The 22,820-nt window shown below is 44.9% G+C and overlaps 1 protein-coding gene across 2 annotated transcripts in view; it reads left to right on the top strand.

Annotated features, from left to right (window-relative positions):
• The first annotated feature begins 804 nt into the window (after window positions 1–804).
• Window positions 805–22,820, top strand: part of RASSF3 (Ras association domain family member 3) — a 140,113-nt gene continuing 118,097 nt past the window's right edge. The window contains exon 1 of one of the 2 annotated variants that reach the window (XM_025188258.2): window positions 805–1,550. In XM_025188258.2, the coding sequence (XP_025044043.2) occupies window positions 1,205–1,550 (346 nt within the window). In that variant the 5' untranslated portion in view covers window positions 805–1,204. Of the gene's footprint in view, window positions 1,551–21,484; window positions 21,628–22,820 lie in introns of those variants that run through there. The other variant, XM_006130205.3, reaches the window with a different exon arrangement.

Here is a 22,820-nt window from a genome sequence, read left to right on the forward strand (position 1 = left end):
CAACTGTTATTCTAAGTGTAATTAATTGCATTTTTTTAAACCATGATTGAGTTTATTATACGTGTTAGCCATTAACAGCCCTAGTTATGATGCAACCCTGTCACTAAAACATTTTGTTTGCTAACACTCAAAAGAACCAAGAATTTCTGAATTCAAGCCTTATTACTTGCATTCCTGCTCTTAATTTTCTGTGCTTCCCAGACACTGCTGGGCAATCTGGTGGTAGTCAAATATTACCCTTTTTTACAAATAACTTTTTTGTACCTTAGGGAACGTAAAGGATTTCCAATTTTCATACTGACATTTAGTAGCAGAGCTCGAAACAAATCCCATATTTCTATTCTGCCAAATCCATGATTTATCTCCTAGATCCGCTTGCATCTTCTGTAAATTGCTTCATGTGTTTCTTCTTCTGCATTATGCAGGTATTACTCCTTTACGTTTTAAAAAGGCTTGGCTAACTGGAGGACAGATGTGCTATTTAAGTATATTAGTCAAGTACAGTTAGATTCTGGAAGCTTTGGTCAAGGTTGGGTTCATCATCTGCAGAACATTGCACAAAGTTGAGTGGAAGTTTTTTTTTTTTTTTTTGAGGAAATGTATTTTATTTATGAGCTCTGTGTTTAATCTTTGGCAAGCTGGCGGAGCAGGCATCAGTGGAAACACCGTATTTTGCGCGTCTCCTAAGAAGGCACTTTAAAGTAGAGTTAAGCACTCGTAAGTCAAGAAGCCGGTTCCAATCAATATTGCAACTTTTAACTCTGCTTCCTTGTCTCTCTGCTTTACGATGCTCTTTAATTACATGACCACGTGCCACTTTCCTGGTACAATGTTGCTACCTCCTCGCAGACCCGCTACACGTCGGACCAGCTCCTGATTCCCCGTGGTAGGCTCATCAGCCCAGCGCAGTCACTTTACCACAAGCGAACCTGATCCCTGAGCGACGGCTCCCCCGCAGCGAGCAGCCGCAGGGCCCTGGCCGGGCCGTGACACCGGAGCCGCCGTCTCCCAGCGCTGGTGACACCCGATTCCCCGCGCCGAGGGGCACCGATCCCCACACCTGGGGGCACTGGCAGCGGGCTGAGCGCCGGCCCCGCCTCCCAGCACAGGCAGAGGATGGACGGGGCCCGGCCCCGCTCTACTCAGCGCCCGCCCAGGGCAGGTGCCGCCGCAGGCTGCGCGGTGCTGCCTGGCCGGGCGGCGCATGGCGGCGGCTCGCGGGCCCGGCGGGGGCCCCAACCCGCGGGAGAAGAGGCGGCGGGTGCCGGTGGTGAGGGCGCCCCGAGCGCCCCGGCCCCCCGCGCTGCCGGCCCGCGAGCTCTTCGCCCCGCTGGGGGAGCAGCCGCCGCCGCCCCGCGCGGGCAGAACCCGAGCCCCGGGCGCGGTGTGCGGCCGCCGGCGGCCCGGGCTGCAGCGCCCCCGCCACGTCCGGACCATCTTCGAGCCCGAGCCCGAAGGCCAGCGGCACCGCTTCAGGCTGCAGCGGGCGCTGAGGACCTGGTGCGACCTCTGCTGCCACTTCATCTTCTCCCAGAGCCTGCGGTGCGCGGGTGAGTCACACAGAGCCCCCTGCTGCCCAGCGCTGGCGGCCTCCCTCCCCCAGGGCCTGTCTCCTCCTCCCCTTCTCTTTCCCCTCTTCTCCAGTGGTCTCATTACTCCCCCACGCCCCAAGCCTTTCTCCTTCTCCTCTCTGCGGTTCCCCTCCTTCCCCAGCGGAACAGAGCTGGCTAGAGCCACGTTCAAACAAAACTCTGTGGTCTAGGTCTGTGCCTCGCCTTGCACAGGGCCTTGGGACGTGATTGGGCACCTGACACTAACCGCCTAAAGCTGCCTAGGAACCTAGTTTGGTGACCGTCATGAGTAAGCCAGGTACCTAGTTATCAAATAGGATTGTGAAGCGCCTAATGACATGAGAAATATCTACACGCATTTGCTGATGTAAACACCTGCCAGGGCGGGAAGCTGCTTAGGGTGGTTCCAGGGAAATGCAGGGTGACTGAGTAATGGGCTGGAATTTAATAGAAACATTTAGGCTGTCGGTCAGGAAAAACTGGCTAATGCTGAGATCTGTTCCTGTGGAATAGTTATCTAAAAAGCGTGGAGGAAGCTTCATGACTTGGAACAAAACTATATTAGACAAAAAACTGAAAACATACAGTAGGGAACAATCTTACGTTGGCAGAGGAATGGATTATGATTTTCTAGATCTTGGCCAGCTCTGGCTTTTAAATTACCCAGAACTATTGTGGGTAAAATCATGGTAATTATGATATAATTTTCATATTCTGGATGTGAGAGAAGGGAAATGTATTAGGTCATCTAATCCATCTCTCTACCAACACACAGGGTTGTCCTCTGAGCATGTTTTCCAGTAGCAGGGTTTTATTTTTGATTTGGAGAAGAAGAAAGACTACTTCTGGGTTTTAAATACCATTTTCTTGAGATCTTAACTAGTTTTAAAGTCTCAGACGGGTAGCCGTGCTAGTCTGTAACTTAAATAAAAAACGTAGAGACAATTAAATATGTTACAGGATCATGAGCTTTCGTGGGCAAAACCCACTTCCTCAGATGAGTCAACTAGTCCTAATTACATCTCCATAATTTTCAGTCTCATTTTTATGTTGCCATTGCTCCAGTAACATACCTATACATATTTGTATAGGTGTTTTGAAAAGTTTGTATATGTAACAAAACTGCTAGAAAGAAAACAATAGCTATGCTTTGTGAGTCTGCTTTTGTGTGTTAAGACTGGAAGGAAACTTGAGATGGTTTTTAATCTGGTGCTTTGAAAATAGTTTTATCTTGCTCAGTAACCCGCCATAGAACACTATCTTAGGTACAAGAGATTTGTAATGTACAGTAAACTTCCGATAATACGGCACCTTTAGGACCCAGAGGGTGCCGGATTATCAAATATGCTGGACTATCGGAAGGGGGCGCTATGAGGGGCCTGGGGTGGGGAGGATGGGAGGGCGGCGCTGCAGGACCAACCCGGCAGCACCCCAGCTGCTCTGCCCCAGGCATCCCCAAGTCAGCTGCTGCTGAAACTGACCAGTGGCTGACTCCGGGAAGCCCAGGGAAGAGCAGCTCCAATAGTCCGGCTGCCTGGAGCACTTACGGGTTCTAGGTGGTACCAGACTAGCAGGAATGCTGGACCACTGGATGCCGGACAACTGGAGTTTTACTGTAATTGATGGAGATGTATGTAGTATGGACCAAACTCATCTTTCCCAAAGCAGTACTCAGATTCAGTCCAGACAAATGTGTGTCTTTCAGTTACTGTGTCTTGACACTGTGGACAGTTTTATAATACCCCCTCAATCCAGTTTTTTAACACTAAGTATCTTAAGTTCATTGAAGAGATGCCATCAGTCTGAAGCCTACTCAATTTTACAAAATGAGTTAAAAGTTTCCAATACTTCACTGACCCCTTGTAGCCAGACATGAACCCCATCTTGTCCCCCCCCCCCCCCCCCCGAGAGCAAGAGAAAGGCAGTCAGCCTTTGATGCCCTGGGAACGCAGGTGTGGTGCTTGTCCCTGACTCTACCATAAACAGAAACCAGACAGTAAATGGGCTAGCTGACGACTGGGAGGCTTCCCGTCGCCCTGATGGCTAGTATCAGTAATTGACACGCCTGCACTGTCTCAGGAGAGAAAATTTCAGCAGTTACATGGGGGGAGAGGCAGGTAGCTCCCCAGGAGCCAGTGTGTGCAGGGAGCTAGCTTAAAAGCTGGCTACCTGTGTGCAATGGATCCTGCCTGCCCTCGAGCACTGCTGCCTTTGATACAGAGGCAGCAAAATAGAACCAACTCTCTGCACACACCAGATCCCGGGGAGCAGCCCCTCTCCCACTTCCCTGCACTGCTGCCTTTTGATACAGATACTTCGATATTTTTAAGTTGGTTCCCGATGAGCATCAGCTCCTGCCTGCTCCCTCCCCCCCCACATGCTGCTGCCTCTGACACAGAGGCAGCAGTGCAGGGGAGTCAGAGTGTGTCAGGAGCTGGTTTCCTGCATGTACCACCTACCTTCCCACTCTCATGCTGTGCCTATCGGAGGCAGCAGCAAGGAGAGGGCTGGTGGCTCAACAGGAGCTGGTGCTCAGGGGGGAGCCAGCTTAAAAGCTGACTCTGTCAGAGCACCAGCTCCCTCCTCCCCCCAACCCCACACTGCTGCCTCTGTGGGAGGCAGCAAAAGGGTGACAGGCAGCTCTGTAGTTCACATTAAAACAGTGTTAGGGTAACTATATTTTTACAGGGCCATTACAGTATTTAGGGAATACAGGACTATGTAGCACTTTAAAAACTAACGAGATGGTTTATTAGGTGATGTGCTTTCGTGGGCCAGACCCACTTCCTCAGATCAAATAGTGGAAGAAAATTGGCATGACCATATATACCAAAGGATACAATCAAAAAAATGAACACATATGAAAAGGACATATCCCCTCCTCCCCCTTCTGTTCTGAAATTTGATTTGTCCTTTTCATATGTGTTCATTTTTTTGATTGTATCCTTTGGTATATATGGTCATGCCAATTTTCTTCCACTATTTGATCTGAGGAAGTGGGTCTGGCCCACGAAAGCTCATCACCTAATAAACCATCTTGTTAGTCTTTAAAGTGCTACATAGTCCTGTTTTTTGTTTCGGCTAGATCAGACTAACACGGCTACATTTCTATTGGTATTTAGGGAAGGTGTTAATGGCCTTTAAAAAAAAACTTTTAATTTTATAAAACATCAAGGTGTGTTCAGCTGGACTTTGCAGGCTAGAAGTTGACATTGTAATTAACACTTTTTAAAAATAAACCAGTATTTTTACATATTCTTTTTTTAGACACAATACACAGCAATGCTAGCCATAAGACAAAGCACCACAAGACAAACACAATCAGAAAACACAATCTTTATTGCAACAATAGTTCCATGGTATTTTAGGTTGTTCTTCAGCTGGTATCAACTTCTTCTGATCTTCTGAAAAACAAAATAACATTTTCTACCCTTTGGGGGATGGCAGATTATTGCTTAAATCCTCCTTTCTTTCTTTTACAAATATTTTTTTGATTTCTCTGTTTTGCCTGCACATAGCCCCATGCTTACCTATGTTTTTGTTCTGTAGGCAGGCAGGGTTTTCAATGGCTTCTGCCCTTCAACAGTTTAGGGTAAATTATCCCACTGTCCAATGTTTTTGTTCTGTAGGCAGGCAGGGTTTTCAATGGCTTCTGCCCTTCAACAGTTTAGGGTAAATTATCCCACTGTCCAACTATCAAATTGATGTGGTGGTATACAGTTTCCCTCTTCTTTTTTTTTTATACAGCAGACTAGGTTAGTAATTTCTCTGCTGTGTTATGCTTTAAATTTATTTACAGAGAATAGTCAAGAAGCATTATTACTATAATAATAGCATTATTACTATAATGCTTTGGGGTTCTTTTAGCATGAGGTATATTTCCAATTACCATTTTTAGCATTCTTAAAGGTTTTTCTTTTTCCAAAACAAAATCATGTAAATTATACAGCGTTACAAGGTTACTTATACACTTTAAATTTAGCCAAATGTTAAACAGTAACGTCAGCATCAGATCTTTTACAGTTGGGTGTTTATATATTTTCTTCTTCTCAGAGCTGACTTTTTCATACCTTTTTTGTTTTTAGAGTTATAATTTGAGCCTAGCTATTTTGTTTGCTGACCAGTTATATTCATTATGGGCAGTTACTTTGTGCTGCCAGCTAGGTCATTTGCATTCATAGACACTTTCTGGAGTTCTTTTAGATTTAAAGCAAGCAGGAGCTTTGTCTTTAAAAGGAACACAATAACATTTGCCAGAGTTCTGATTACTTTTTTACTTTCAAGTCCTGCTTTCACAACACACAACAATCTGAAAAAGAAAACACAACCTACTGTGGCTCCTGAAGCCCTAATAGGATTTCAATTAAGTCGCATGTTTTGTTTGCAGTTTTTACCTTTATACAATATACCTTGCATGTCATAGAAAATGCACATTCTTTTACTTTAGCCATATCAATTTTTACATAAGGCATAATATTTTTTCTTATGCTCAGAATTTTCATGTACTTTAATAAAAGTGACAGTCTGATTACTCAGAATTACCTTACGGCTCAGTGTTCCTAATATTGCCTCCCCCCCCCTTTAATTCCAGCTCTCATCTGCTATTGTTACCCCTCCAAAAAAGAGAGAAATTCAGAATCTCCCCATTTCCCTGATTCTGGCTGCCCCTGGTAAGAGCCACAAATTGGTTTATAAAAATATATTAAACTTTTTAAGCATTGGGGTGCCTTAAAAGGGGGAAATACTATATACCAAAAGCCAAGTAATACTAGTTACTTTTCCCCCAATATAGGTATGTCAGCTCTGCAACTTTGAATAAATGGCATTGATAAAAACAAAACTAATTTATCTTAAACCTAACCTTACATATTTACAATATATATATTTACACACAGAGATACATACATATAAACATTCTTTTTCATTACAGCTGTACATAGATTACGTTACCTTTTATACATCTGGGGCAAAAGTTTCAATAGAAACACCCTTATGTTCTTTTAGCAAATGTAACTAAAGCATCCATAGGTAAATGATCTAAACCAGATTGTCTCTTTACCTGGCTTATTTACAGACATTCCTTTGGAAAAAGGGCCCATTTTTCCTTCATAATGGCTGCAAAGAAACCAATCATTTTCTTCTAAACATTCATTTGCTCAATTTCTTCCAGACTTTGCAAAGTTAACTTCTCACTCTTTTTCCTTAAATCACACTTGCTTATTTTCCAAAACGACACCTTCAGTAGCTCACAATGTCACCATTCCAAGTTACCATCATTCACAGGGATCTGACTTCCCCAAGCCTGTACTTTCTTCCCTTAGTCCTGCCACTCTGCCCTCAGGGCACCCACCCTGTTTTCCCCATTTGCCTATCTGCTGCCTGCCTGTTTGGGCCCAATTCTGCCTTCCTTGCTGGACTGTCCCTTTCCATAGACACAGACTTTGTCCCAGTTTAGCAAGGAGGGTGGGCTCCTTAATTAGCCCCCACCCATCCTGGTCCCTTTTCTTCATTCCCTTTCTCTCTTGTTGCTCTGGAATGGTCATTCTTTCAGATAAGTAGTGACTCTTTCTGACAGAAGGCTCAGGCACTGTATTAGACTATTTCAGTTCAGTCCAAAAGAAACGTCTCTTCTATTTTCTGTCTGTGGAGAGAAAATACACAATTTTCACATCCATTCATCTGAAGAGCACGCTGTCTGTAATCTCTAATTCATAAATGGATACTCACAGCATTACACTCACTAATTTTGTCTTAAACTGATCAAATTGGAATGAATTAACGTAGGAACATAATAGCTAATTGAAATATAGGCTTCATGTAGGGTTACCAGTTAGCTTCAGAAAAAATACTGGACACACTTGTTGGGGGTGGGGGGCTGACCGGGGGTGGGGAGACAGGAAGCAGGGCTGGTTGGGGGGAGGCTTGGGGAGCAGCGGGGCTGGCCAGGGGAGATTGGGGGGTGTGGCCAGCGGGAAGCATGGCTGGTGTGGCGGGTTTGGGGACAGTGTGGATGGCCAGGGGAAATCGGGGCGGGGTGTCGGGGCAGATCGGGAGGAGGAAAACTGGCTGGCAGGAAGCAGGGCTGGCTCGGAAGGGGTCGGGGGAACAGGGCTGGTCAGGGGAGGGAGTGGGGGGGAGAGAATAGGCCGGCGGGGAGTGAGACTGACCCAGGCACATGCAGATCCCAGGGTGCTGCCTATCCTACGCACCGTCCTGGCGAAGCATGAGCGAGTCTGGCTCCACAACACGCTTGAACAGAACTCAGGAGCACAGACAGGGCTTCTCCTCTTCTCCCAAGGTGTCACTCCTACGTCAGACGCAACCAGAGGTTCCCAGCACCAATCGCACCCTGCCTCCCAGCCACTCCCCTCGCCCCCGCCAGGCTTCCGTCTGGCACCCAGCTGGAAAACCAGAAAATACCGGACATTGCACATGTCTGATATTTTCTTAATTTTTTTTACCGGACAGAAGGCCCAAAAACCAGACTGTCTGGTTGAATACCGGACACCTGGCAATCCTAACTTCATGGTTAACACCATATTTTGTTTTCTGTTTCTACCCCAGGAGTGGGCAATAATTTTTGCCCGGAGGCCACATCAAAATTTTTTGAAGAAGCTCCAGGCTATCCCAGAAGGGGCGGGGCTACCTACCCCCCAGACCATGATTTGTCTGGGCATGGGGGAGCCCCTTTGCCCGTGTCCCACTAGGCACCCGTGACCTGGAAGAGGTTTGGCACACTCCTCCACCCCCAGGCCAATCAGGGCCTGGGGCCAAGGGAGTACGGGAAGCCTTCTCCCGCTCTGCGAGGAGCAAATCACACTTTGAAATGCCGCAGGCTTCTTGCAGCGTCAGGGTAGAGCGAAGGAAGCTTCATGCAGCTTCCCCAATCCCAGGCCCTGATTGGCCTGGGGGCGGGGGAATGCGCGAAGCTTCCTCTGTTCTCCCCCCTGCCCTGCGAGCAGCACACAGCGTTTCAAAGCGCCACGTGCTCCTGGCAGGATGGGAGGAGGCTTCGCACGCTCCCCTGCCCTCAGGGCAATTAGGGCCTGGGAGCGGGGGAAAGCGCCATATGCTGTTCACAGGGCAGGGGCAGAACAGAGAAGGCTTTGGGCGCTCTCCCACCCCCAGGCCCTAATTGGCCTGGGGGCGGGGGAGCAGCAGGGCCTCTCTGACCTAGATCCATCCACTTGGAAGGCTGGATCCGGCCCACAGAGACCCTTTTGCCCACCCCTGCTCTACCCTATTTCCTTTGTACGTAGTTCTATCCAAGCTCCCAAACAGAAATCTACTCATTTTGACTCCTAGTAAACTAAAGCCTGCAGGCAAAGTGATCTATCATACACTGAATCCAACACCATGTGTCAAATCATATTGTAAGACTACTCAATGCCCCTTTTCCAGTCCTAGCCTTTATATTTATTTTTATCTGTATTCTAGAACAGAACTGCTTACAAGAGTGACCTTTCTTGCTGACTAGTAAATCAAAGACCAGTCACTTGTTATGAATTATTATTACTATGACAACAGAACCTCATAGCTGACTAAAATTAAGATTAATTTATTATTTCCATTATAAACCTCTCTCTTAATCCATTAACAGATTTTCATGTTTAGTTAATATTTAATTTTTACTCACACGTATATGCGCAATACATCTACAACAAATTATCATAAAGAATGTTAAGGTTGCAATGTGAAGACAATGCCATTTCCAAAAATTAGCCCATTACCATCACGATATTTAATCACGTCAATGTACACATACCCTCTCTAATTTTCATTTCAGCATTATCATTCTTCTGTCTTGACATCTGCACATTCCAAGCAGCAAAGAATATAAAATAAACAGGGCAGACAAGATTCAAATATTAATAAAAATTAATAGTGATTAATCACTTGATTTAAAATCGTGATTAATCACACTGTTAACCAATAATAGAATACCTTTTATTTGGTGTTGTCTACATTTTCAAATCTATTGATTCCAATTACAATACAGAATACAAAGAGTACAGTGCTCACTTATAAAGGAGGTGCTGTTGTCATCATGAACAGGCCTGACTACCTAAAGGAGGCTACCAGACAACTCTCCAATACCAAATTCTACAGGCTTTTTTTCTCAGATCCCACTAAGGAATACACTAAGAAACTGCACCATCTGCTCAGGACACTCCCTGCACAAGCACAGGAACAAATCGACTCACCCTTAGAGCCCCAACCAGGGTTGTTCTATCTATTACCCAAGATCCACAAACCTGGAAATCCCGGATGCCCCATCATCTCGGGCATTGGCACTCTCACTGGCACCCGCATGGCCCCACAATACACCAACATTTTTATGGCTGACCTGGAACAATGCTTCCTCAGCTCTTGTCCACTCACGCCCCTTCTCTACCTACACTACATTGATGACATCTTCATCATCTGGACCCATGGGAAGGAGACTCTGGAAGAATTTCACCATGATTTCAACAGCTTCCACCCCACCATCAACCACAGCATGGACCAGTCTACACGGGAGGTCCATTTCCTGGACACCACGGTGCAAATAAGTGACAGTCACACAAACACCACCCTATACCAAAAGCCTACCAACTGCTATGCTTATCTGCATGCCTCCAGATTCCATCTCTGACACACCACACAATCTATTGTTTACAGCCAAGCACTGAGGTACAACCGCATATGCTCCAACCCCTCAGACCTACACCTACTAGATCTTCAACAAGCATCTGTAAACTACAATACCTGCACGAGGAAGTGAGGAGACAGATTGACAGAGCCAGACATGTACCCAGAAGCCTCCTGCTACGGGACAAGCCCAAGAAAGAAATCAACAGAACACCGCTGCCCGTTACCTACAGTCCTCAGCTAAAACCTCTCCAACACATCATTAGTGATCTACAACCCATCCTGGACAATGATCCCTCACTTTCATAGGCCTTGGGAGGCAGGCCAGTCCTTGCCCACAGACAACCAGCCAACCTGAAGCATATTCTCCTCAGCAACTATACACCGCACCATAATAACTCTAACCCAGGAACCAATCCATGCAACAAACCTCAGTGCCAACTCTGCCCAAATATATACACCAGCAACACCATCATAGGACCTAATCAGATCAGCCATACTGTCACTGGTTCATTCTTCTGTACATCCACTAACGTAATATATGCCATCATGTGTCAACAATGCCCCACTGCTGTATACATCGGCCAAACTGGACAGTCCCTCCGTAAAAGAATCAATGGACACAAATCAGATATTAGGAATGGCAACATACAAAAACCTGTAGGGGAACACTTCAATCTCCCTGGACACACAATTGCAGATCTATAGGTAGCCATCCTGCAGCAAAAAAAACTTCAGGACCAGACTTCAAAGAGAAACTGCTGAGCTACAGTTCATTTTCCAGTTTGACACAATCAACTCAGGATTAAACAAAGACTGTGAATGGCTAGCTAACTACAAAAGCAGCTTCTCCTCTCTTGGAATTCACACCTCCAGATCAACTACTAGAAGTGGGCCTCATCCTCCCTGATTGGATCCACCTCGTGATCTCCAGCCTGATTCTGGCCTGCATATTTATACCTGCCTCTGGAAATTTACACTACATGCATCTGACAAAGTGGGTCTTTGCCCACGAAAGCTTATGCTCAAACACTTCCGTTAGTTTATAAGGTGCCACAGGACTCCTCACCGCTTTTGCAGATTCAGACTAACACAGCTACCCCTCTGATACTTCACTTTATATTGTTTTATTACAATTTATTGCAATGTAAAAAGGGAAAAAAGAAATAGTATTTTAATTAATATAATACAAAACTGTAGTGCAATCTCTTTATCAGGAAAGTTGAACTTACAATTGTAGAATTGCATCCAAAAAATTAACTGCACTCAACAGTAAAACAATTTAAAGCCTACAAGTCCATGCTGTCTTTGCTCAGCCAATCACTAAGATAAACAAGTTTATTTACATTTGTGGGAGATAATGCTTTCCGCTTCTTCTTTACAACATCAGCTGAAAGAACAGGCATTTGTGTGGCACTGTGGTAGCTGACATTGTAAGGTATTTTAGAATTTCCATGGATTAAAAGAGAGGTAGTGCATGGAGACGGTTCCATAGGTTCATAAAAGGGATCAAAGTTGCTTAAGCCCTTCTTTTCTGTTACATGCTTTCTGTCCAGTTTTGGACCCCCCCCCAAAAGGTAATATTGTATCTGTTATCAATAGATTTCATCCTAATTCCAAAAGCTCTATTACTTGCATAACACCAACTGAAGTCAGTAGTATTCTGTATTCTATGGAATAGCTACAGGGTACTCAGTGTTCAGTGATTTAGATACATCAAGTAATGCACCTCAGTACACCAGGATGATTGTCAGGTGCAATGTTAATTTAGTTGGTTTTAGTGTATGTTTATGTCTTTTACTTGTAACTATAATTCATGTAAATATTCTGCCATTTTTCCCCTCCTCTTCTTAGTCCTTGTTTCCTTTGTTTCAACATAACATTTATATTTCTAGTATATAAATAATGAGATCTCAGTATTTCAATGGTAAATATAGGGACCAATACACGAGATAGGTGTGAGATTAAAGACCTATGTAAAAGTACAAAAATAAAACAATTCAAACAAACAAAAATACCCATTAGTGGAGCTATGCTAATTTAGTCACAAAGGCATAAATTGTTACATTGTATGACAGCTTGCTTTGCATTACTGAGAGGCAGGAAGATGCAGTAGTTTTCTATTTGTAAAGTCATTTACATGAAAGCAAGATTCTGGGAGTTATGGATTACTGATTGCTGGTTAATTTTTAATCCCTTTTTGTGTTTGTATGTGTGTGTAGCTGCTGGGAAAACTTCTTTGTCCTTTTTTTTTTTTTTTAACGTAGCAACTTGCTGGAAGAGGGTTTCTGCTGGGAATAAGGATGTTAAAATGCAGTTACTTTCCTAACCAAGTAGTCAATAGATTTAAAAAAACCAATCAACTACTCGATTATTCAATGAGGGTAGGCAGTTACAGTGCTCAGTCTGACTCACGCTGGGTCACAGCATAACTTTTCTCCGCTGCTGCTCTGCATTGTAAGGGACAGGGGAGCCAGTGCATGAAGACATCCCAGATCTCCTGACCCTTAACATTGCAGAGCCGCAGCCGAGGAGGGGATGCAACTAGTCAGTAGTGCTAACCGATAAGTTCCTGTTTATCGGTTATTTGACTAGCTGCTTACATCCCTAGTTGGGAGTGGGTGAACAGTTGAGGTAGAAATCTGAACCAGCTGTGGTGGAATTTGCTGAGCTGAGCACATATGCAGGAATTTTTAGTTTTTACTGACTTTATTTGAGTATTTGTTTTATATCATGCCTATTAATGTGATCTCATAGCAAATGCACAGGCTTGACAAGGCATAGGCAAAGGTGAAAGTACATCCGTGCACCCTGGTGTATTGCACCAGTAAGAAAGAGGCTTGCAGGGATGCTCCTACTGGCTCTTGCTAATATTTCCAGCCTCTTCTACAGCCTATGCTGTGCTGGGTGGAAGCAGCAGGCACATGCATGCTGTGAAAGGGGCTTTGCTCCTGGAACTGCCTCACTCCACTTTCTTCCAGTCCCATCCCTCCCCCAAACAACGTGGCTGGAGGAGTACAGCAGGCTGGGGCCTCCTTGCTCCACTTTCCCCACTGCCGCTGGTGAGTGGGGGAGAAGGGAAGGGGAGGACCCCTCCCCCCACTGTTAGTGTCCCAGCTGGTTGCTGACTGGCCCCTGGCTCCTCCTACACATGGTGTATGGGGGAGCACATGCCCCTCATGTCCCTCCCCTATGCATCATCTATGCCCCCAGCAAAATATCTTCAGTAAGTCAAATAACAAGCGTTGATTCTAGACATTCCTTTTTGGTAACTCTCAGCACCCATGCTTTGGTGTGCCTTCATCAGCACTGAGTCCCAAGGTCTGTGTATGTATATACTAGGGGTGGCCACACTTTTTGACCCTCCAAGCCACTAACAACAATCTTCAGAAGTTTGAGAGTTGGAGAACACCTGCCAGGATTCGGGGCTTCAGCCCCACTCCTGATGAAGCCTCAGGCCCAAACAAATTTGCCCAATGGAACTGAAGCCCTGAGACTGTCCTCCCTGCTGGGAAGAATCCCTTACCCTACCTCCCGGCAGAGGTCCCGAACCCTGCCCCTGCAGACTGGTAAGTGGAAAATGAGGAGGATGTTGTGAGTTCTGTGAGCCACACTTTAATGGTAAAAGAGCCACATGTGACTTGTAGGCCATGTTTTGACCACCCCTGTTATATTCTACCCTGCATATGTCCCTCTTTTGCCACCACTGGTGCAGCTCCATAAGTGTTCTCATCTGTGGACGTGATAGTGTAAACTTGCCATTGATGCTTTGACCATCATGTTGTCTACCTTGCTTAGAGCTAGTCTAAGTGGTTAAAATGTTGTAGGACACTGGCAGTACCTCCACACTAGTTCTCCCACTTTTGCTACCACCGGTGTTAATGATGAAGGGATGCTTTCAGAAAGGAAAGTCTGATGTAGTCTGTCTTCAGCTGTCTGTCAATCTGCCAGAGGAGACTGTAGAAATAATCCTCCTTCCTCTGATCTGGTGATGATCGAATTGCCCATGGGTCTCCACACTAGGGATGTAAAATCCCAGTTAATTAGTTAAGAGGTTGAAAGTTACATGTGACTATTGAACTGATTAAAGAGAAGCAGGAGGAGGGCAGCAGCTGGGCTAGAGTGGCTCACCTGCCATGGGCAGGGGCTGCTCCGGCTGGGCTGGAGCGCCTCTGCCCGTGGTGCACTGGCTGTGTCAACCGCGGGTGGGAGTTGCTCCAGCTGGGCTAGAGGGCCTCCTACCTGGGACAAGCCCTGCAGGGCTAGAGCAACCCACTGGTTAACGGTAACCGGTCAGCATCACCCAGTAAGGGTGATGTTAACCATTTACACCCCTACTATACATTAGGGATGCTAGGAAGCAGATATTTAACAAATCAAGTAGTGATAGAATTTTTATTTACTACTCGATTAGTTGATAGGCAGCCCGGCTCAATCCTGGCTCACATTGGGTGCAGGACTAAACCCGACGTGGCTCTGCCATTTAAAAGGCAGCCTGCTTCCCAGCTCCTACTGCATTTTAAATTACAGAGCTGCAGCAGTGTTTGGTCCTGCACCTAGTGCAAGATGGGACTGAGGTGGGCTGCGTGCCCAGCCAGCAGCAGCAGTGCCTGTCAGCAGGGGATATCGGTGGGGAATTAGGACTCCTGGCAGACAGGAGCTGCTTCACTGCAGCAGCCCCTGCCCCCCTCCCAGCTGCCTCTGATATAGGCAGAAGTGAGAGGGGGTAGGCGGCACTTGGGTGCTGGGGGGAAACTGGCTTTTAAGCTGGTCCCCCCAGCACAGGCTCCTGCTTCCCCCCTCTTGCTGCCTGGGGGTGAGGTGGGTAGAATGTGAGTAGTTGACTACTCCCATACATCCCTACTACATACTATTATGGGTTGACTACGTTCTTGAGTCACTCAATACACTATTTTTCTTTATTATGCAACCATGATTGCTTCAGTTTTTAAATTTAAAAGATTTCCTTTCCTTACATTGATTTATGCTAAATTCTCAAACCCTTTCCTAGGGGTTGGTTGTGCCTTTTCACTAGTGCAGGGAATAAGGGGTCACAGATTACCCACATTGAAGGTCACATTCATTGCAGAGGGAAGAGCCGTTGTGGATAGACTGCTGTTTTACTTCCCATAGAGGCAGTGGGAAGTGGCCAGAGCATGGGCTCCACACCCTTGAACAAGCCTGCGTGACTGAGCTAGGAATCTGTGTCAAGATAAGAATTTGCACAGACTACTTCCTCACAGAACATTGGGGAACCAGGGACCACACTGTGACTCTGAATCACAATTCAGTCCCTGGTATCTTCTTAGGAAATCATAAAACGTGGTGATGGTGGTTTACTCTAGACAGACTGAAAGGTTTAAATCTAGCCTTTACATGCGCTCCTTTAAAACAAAGTTATCATCACTGTCAGAGAATATTTTGATTTAAGGAACGCAGCTCTTAGCAGGCTCATAAAAAATTGCAATAGCCTTGTTGATTAACCTCAGTGCAACTTGAGAATGCCTCTGCGTAGGCATCTAAACCCAGACTGAGGCATCTAAGACCAGACTTAGAGTCCTAAATTCCCCCCCCCCCCCCATATAATCCACAAAGCTACTGCTGAACTTTGTAGGCACATAAACTCACTTGGCTCTTAAGTTTGTCCAAGTAGAAATCCCTAGGCACTTAAGTTGCTGCCTCTTGGCACATACACTGCCACCTCATTCTAAGTGTCTGGATGCCTTTCTCCAGCATAAACCCCAGAATGATTCTCAAACCAGGGAAAGACAGGCAATCAGCCACATAATTTATCCAGTGGGTCCAACCCAGCAGCAACCTTGTGAACGTACATATCAGATCAAGCCCTGTTCAAAACCCACCTGTAGGAGAAGGAGGTGACACCCATTTTATAACTCCTAGCAAAGCAGTTAGAACACTCATTTAGTATGTGTGGGGCACAGGTTCAATTCTGCCCTCTCCCAGGGAATTTGGGTTTTCTGCCTCTGGGAAGAGTGCTGTTGGGGTTTTCTGATGGGAGGCTTGTCAGGACAGACTATGAAGAAGCAGGGCACACACCCCACATTAGCTGTGAGTTTTATACTTAGATTTCACCAACCAAGAATTAAGTGTAAACTCCTCAGGCACTATAACAACTTAACCATCGCGACACAGAAAGTTCCCTTGATGTTCCAACCTATCTTGTTACCTAGGCAAGCTTGCTGTTGTGGTAGATAGCTACAACACTGGTAGCCAATTGTATAATAAACCATCTAAAGATCTATTAACTAAAAAAAAAAGTCAGTTCTTTATAAGGTTAAAGAAGGTCAACATATACACACAAATAGGTTACAAAGGTAATAGAATTTTAAATTTCAAAAGGTAATAAATAGAAGCCTCTGTAACAAGCTAGCTCTATGGATGTCTCTGTATAGCAACTAGGCATCTGTGGCTGGCCTGTGCCAGCCTCCGGGCTCATGGGTCTTGGGCTGCAGGGCAATTTCATTGCTGGGTTGACTTGGCTCCGGCTAGAGCCCATGTTGTGGGACTCTCCCATCACAGTGCAAGGTGCTAGAGCTGAGCTCCAGTCCAGATGTCTCTACGGCAAAGAAACAGTCCTGCAGTTGGCCTCCTCTTCATGGAGAAGGGACAGCCATGTCTCTCTCATTATTTGCCCTCTGCTCAATAATGGTGTATCTGGTGTTGATGGGCCTTTTTTTGTTGGGTGGTACAATCGTTTAATGTTTCTCTCCTGGTGACTGACAAAGCAAACACTCAAATAATACCATATAACATGGAATACAGATATTATAAGTGAGATTAATGCCTGCAGCAACTTACAAGTGTTCCTTAAACTCTAAACACTGAGCACGTTTTTGTAACTAATGCCTGTTTTAACAATAATAATATAGTTATAGAAATGTAGCCATGTTAGTCTGGTGTAGCTGAAGCAAATAATGAGCCAGGCTGGTTCCAACTATGAATTTATCAGTGGTTGAGACGGAGGGGCCTTGTCATGAGCTGGCACAAGGTCTACCAGCTTCCCAGGGCTCTCTGGGCTTCTTCTGTTGAAATTGTGCTTTCGATAGTGAAAGAGTAAGGGACTACTTGAATTTCAGGATGATTGTTAGATAATTGTGGCTGAGTTGTGAACAAGACATGGAAAATCATAAAAAAATAATAGTGGCCCGTTATTAATTGTGGTAATTTGGAAAAGTAAGCTGTGTGTCGGGCTGACAGTGGGAGCTCTGGCTACACGCAGGGCTGACTATTAAAAGGTAATGTAAGTACACTTGAATGTAGCATCAAAACAGTTCATGTTGAAAGACACTCCACACTGTTCACCAGAAACTTCTGTCTAGCTAAATGGAGGCATTTGTCTACATGAACACAATAGAAAGTTATCACCAGAATCAGCAGCTATCCCTGATATTTTAGATTATCTCCTGATCCTCAAGACATCAGGACTTTGTATTAGTATTGCTAGGTCGTGGGTCTTCTAGGTCAGTGCTTTCTACTCTCCAATCCTTATTAGGACCTTCCCACCATTGGTGAGATCTATACTTCAATGGGACCTAAATCTGGTACTTTCAGTTCTTACCAGACCACCCTTCAAACCGTTGGCCATGTGCTCTGTGTTGTACCTGACCATGAAGGTGGCTTTCTTGGTCGCTATCAGATTGCCAGACAAGTGAGTGAACTGGGAGCATTCATTGCTGACATCATATGTACCAATTTATTACTTACAGTTATTCTTCCCAAAATCTCATGCTTCCAGTGAGGAAAAGAGACTGCACTGCTTTGATGTCACAGACATTGGCCTTTTATGTGCAAAAAACAAAAGTGATTAGGAAAACACAAGCTCCGTGGTTCCTAATCTTTTTTATGCCACGGACCAGCAAGCTCATTCAAAACATATGGTGGACTGGCACAGAAACATTCGCATATTCATTAAGGTAATTAATGTATGTGTGTATTTGCATATTCATCAAGGAAATTAATTTTAAGCAGTCACATATTTTACATTGCATTTATACACACAAAATGCATGTCATTCATTGGCCTTAAAATGTGCGCTAATTCCTATGCATTTAGTAGTTCATTTTTTAATAAATATTGGCTTAGATTTTATTTTTGCTATTGTTTTATCAATGAATACAGAGTTATGCAGTAGGAATGCTGTGCCGAACAAATAGTGGAATATGCCTTCCCCAAATAATGTGAAGTCTAAAGGCATAAAAACATACAGTGGCTAGTCATCTCCAGTTTACCTCCCTTAATTGGAGCTGGAGTGACAGAGGGCTGGCTCAGCAATTCCTGGTCAGCTTCTTGTCACAGAATTATCCCATACTAAATTTACTTCAAGCCTTGGGCAGCCACATGTATTTGCTAATGGCAGATGGCACACCCATACCCTGGCATCGCCCCATTCTCAGCACTTTGGAATCAAAATGGAGACCAAAAAGTAAAAATAATAATAATAATTCTTTTCCTAGAAACTCACACATTTTCAGAGAGATGTGCCAATGCACTTATATTGCTTTCCCTTTTTAAATTTCTATGGCATGCTATGCCATGCTTGGCCCTGGCAGCTGGAACAGCCGCCCTCTGCACACTGTGCAGTGCTTGGCTCTGGCGGCGTGAGCAGCCACCCTCTGAGCACCATGCAGCACTTGGCCCTGGTGGACTGTGCAGTCGGCCTCCATGTGGCACGCGGCACTTGGCCCCAGTGGCTGGAGCAGCTGCCCTCTGCACATTGTGCGATGCTTGGCCCCAGCAGCCCAGCCACCAAGCACCACAGCCACCTATCATGCGGCCCTGCCAGCTGGGCCGCTTAGTGGCCACTGGAGCTGGAACCAGGGCCATGGTGAGGCTGCCCCAGTAGGGACAGCTTCACTGCGACCCAGCTCCAGCCTCAGCACACCTAGCTGCCCAACATGCCACTCACCCTGCTGATGGGGCTCATTAGGAGCTGTGGGCGTGGCCTGGCAGAGAGCCATGGCCCGCCAGGCAGAGGTTCGTAGACTAGTGGTTAGGAACCACTGGCCCACTTTAAAAGAGCACAAAAAACCTCAACTGCATCTCTTTGAGAAGCACCGATGTTGGACACTTGTAAGGCAGCTTTCCGGAGCTCCATCTGTACCTTTCTGAAGCAAGATATCTTAGTCCAGGATTCCAAGAAAAATGAGAGATTATTTACCCAGAGGTTTTCTGTGATGTGTGGTCCCTATCTGTATTCTGATACTCATCCTCCTTCCCCTGTGATTTGTATCTTGTGTGATTCATGGAAGAAGGAAGAATGGAGAAATGTCTACCCACATTGTTATTTATGCCTTCTCTTCAGAGCACAAGGTGGGCAATTGTACAGGTAAAGACCAACAGATATTACTTGCTACAAATCTTAAGTCTCACAAATATGGGGTGGGATTCAAATAGAAACTGTAAATCTTGAAGAACCTGTAGGCACAGGGAAGTAACCTCCTTTTATGTTACATTGTTTAGGGTTACTACAGAACAATAAGAATCAAAATTAAGATTTATTTAGCAATTATAATTGCTATCTGACAGACTGGACACTATTGGATATTGATTATTGTAAAATTCTCAGTTGTTGTTCTTATCAGCGAAGCCTTTTCACCACTTTATTGAGAGATGTTTTTACACTGAATTTTAAAAATGACTTATAAAACACTAGTACTAACAAAAAAAATATTGTTTTCATTTGTTTAGATGAACAAATATCCCTATCTGCTGCACTTCTTGCTAACACGAAAGCCCTTACATTCAAGTATTATTGATTTCTGAGTGAACTCTTTATCAAGATGTAAAACTAATAGTTTTATTTATATGCTGTCTGAATGAATAAGTATTTCTTTCAGTGATCTGATTTTCATATGAATTTTAGTTTTCAGTGACATGATTATTCATTTATCCAGTTATTGGTAAATCCTGTTTTGTAACTCCAAATAATTTTATCTGATGGGAGAAACAAGTTATCTAATGGGTCTCCAACTCTGGTACTTGCATTTTCTGAATTGGTGGGCCATTTGTGCTAAACCTGTCACTTTGTTACTAGATGCCTGCTGGCATACATGTGTGTAACTAGAACAATAGACAGCTCTTTCAGCTGGAATTCTGGCTCCTACACTTTAATTGACACTGACTGGAGAATTGTGACAGATCTGGTATAAATGGTAATGTTTAGTTTTTTCTCAGTGTCATATTGACCAAAGGAAATGCAGTCTATCTAGTTTGTGTCTCAGAAAGAGCAGTATGTTAAAAATGCTTGCTGTATAAAATGGGGTTAAATACTTTACATATTTTAGCTTATAGAAGTACAACATGAGCTCTGTTTACTGAAGTTTTGTGAACATAACTTGTGTTTATAAATCTCTTGCTTAATTCATTTTAAAATTTCATCTGAAAGGATCTGTGCTCAATAATTTAGTTAGTGTTGATTTACAATATGATGTAACATTTGGGCTTAGCAGAAGAAAGTCAAATAGGATATAAGGAGCTAAATTGAAAGATGTGACATAATTGGATGGAAACATATCAAAGTTTGGAAATGATAAATGTTCATACCGTTTAAAAATACATGCAAGAACACATGCTGTCTAGTATATTAGTGCATGGATGAATATATCAGTATATTTAAATTAATGTCTTGTTTGAAAGCACATAGTAATGTGATGCCACATACAAACTTCAGAAAATTACACAGTAGTAAACACTAATATTACTTTGACACTTTCTTATAGTGTCTTTATACTGTTAAAGTTTTTAAAAAACTATTTTTCATATATAGAAATTGCTCTTTTTTTAATACAGAGAAGCTTCATACAATAATTTTACAAGAAACCCTCCATATGGCACCGTTTAGAGGAAAATCCTTTTGTCTCACAAAAGCTCTTGCAAGGACAATTATCATACAGTTGTTTGACATTAGTTTCAGTTTGTGAGATAGAAAAGGCAGTTAGAGGGTAACAAGGGATTTTAAAAAGCCTTTCTATGAAATACTTTTTTAAAAATTATTGAAAAGACAGCACTAAGTTAAAATTCTTCATCAGCTATGAGGCATTAATCTTTTTTTAGCGAAAGAATCTATTAATATAGCTGCTTCTTGTTCTAAAGAGGGAGGTCTAAAGGACTTCCAACTGAATGACTGAGAGGGAGGGGATTTAGGACTGACAGGTGGTTCGAGACATACTGGCTGAGTCTCAGTTAACTTCTAATATACTATGTGTGGGTATTCATGGTCTTTTCTTTTCCATCCTGTGTACATAATTCTCTTGTTAGCGATATAACTACAGAATACTTTTAGCTATGGCAATACGAAATGATTTTAGCAAAACCATCAGAAGGATAGCATGTCTTTTTTATTGGTTCCCAAAATCACTAAGCAGCTCAAGAAGAAGGAAATTCAAGCTTCTCTGGAAGTCTGCTGGTAAGTCTGCTGCTGTTCAACAATTTATTTTTTCTGTGCTAAAGAAGAGAAACTAAAGATGAAGGAATGTTTATTTTATTAAGAAAACTATTCCTGTATAGTATTCTTTGCTTTTTGGCATCCTGTGCAAAGTCCATATGGACACAACTGTAAAAATTATTTGGGGGTACATGTAGTGTATTGGTGGATTGCTTAGTTGCAGGATATTATTACCTCTTTATAATTAAATTTTATTAATTTCATTTTTATAATGTGTACTTTTCCTTTTCATGCAGCTAGGGATAATTCTGTGTGTCTCTTACATATGCGTACTTATGCGCCTAGTCGGGGACTTCTGAATCAAAGATCAATCAGTTCTTTTAAATTCTAACATCCATTCATTTAGTACTAAAATGTTGGAGTGCTAGGTAAGGAGAAAATTTTTGAGGACCATGACCCACTATGTAAAACTAGCCCGTCTTATAAAATGGAAAGCAAATTAGAAGAGGGCTTGGGTTTTGTAATGAGATACAGTCTTCAATTTCTGGTTACCACTTGAAATCCAGCCCAGCTCAACAGTGAGTGAATGTCATTTCATCTGAAGACTATGTAGTACAGTGGTCCCCAACCTTTTGAGGTTGTCGGGCGCCAGGGGGCGTGGTCGTTTGCCTGCCGGGCGCCAGGGGGCGGGGACACTAGCGCGCCCGGGGGTGGGCCCCCCCTTGCCACATGCCCGGGGGCGGGCCCCCCGCAGCCGCGCGCCCGGGGGCGGGGCCCCCCCATAGCCGCGCGCCCGGGGGCAGCACTCCCCACCACCGAGTGCCGCGCGCCCGGTGCTCCCCCCCTCCCGCCGAGTGCCGTGCGCCCGGGGCCGGCGCTCCCCCACCCCCGCCGAGTGCTGCCCGCCTGGGGCCGGCGTTCCCCCCCCCCCCGCCGAGTGCCACGCGCCCAGTGCTCCCCCCCCTCCCGCCGAGTGCCGTGCGCCCGGCGCTCCCCCCCCTGCCGCGTGCCCGGGGCCGGTGCCCGCCCCCGCCCCGCCGAGTGCCGCGCGCCCGGCGCTCCCCCCGCCAAGCGCGCTTCCCCCGCAAGCGCCCGTGCGCCATGTGCCCGGGGCCAGGCCAGCCCTGAGCACCTGGCGGGCGCATTGAAATGCCCCCGCGGGCGCCATGGTGCCCGCGGGCACCGTGTTGGGGACCATGGATGTAGTACTTTAT

Source organism: Pelodiscus sinensis, chromosome 1 (genome assembly GCF_049634645.1).
Source record: "Pelodiscus sinensis isolate JC-2024 chromosome 1, ASM4963464v1, whole genome shotgun sequence".
NCBI lineage: Eukaryota > Metazoa > Chordata > Testudines > Trionychidae > Pelodiscus > Pelodiscus sinensis.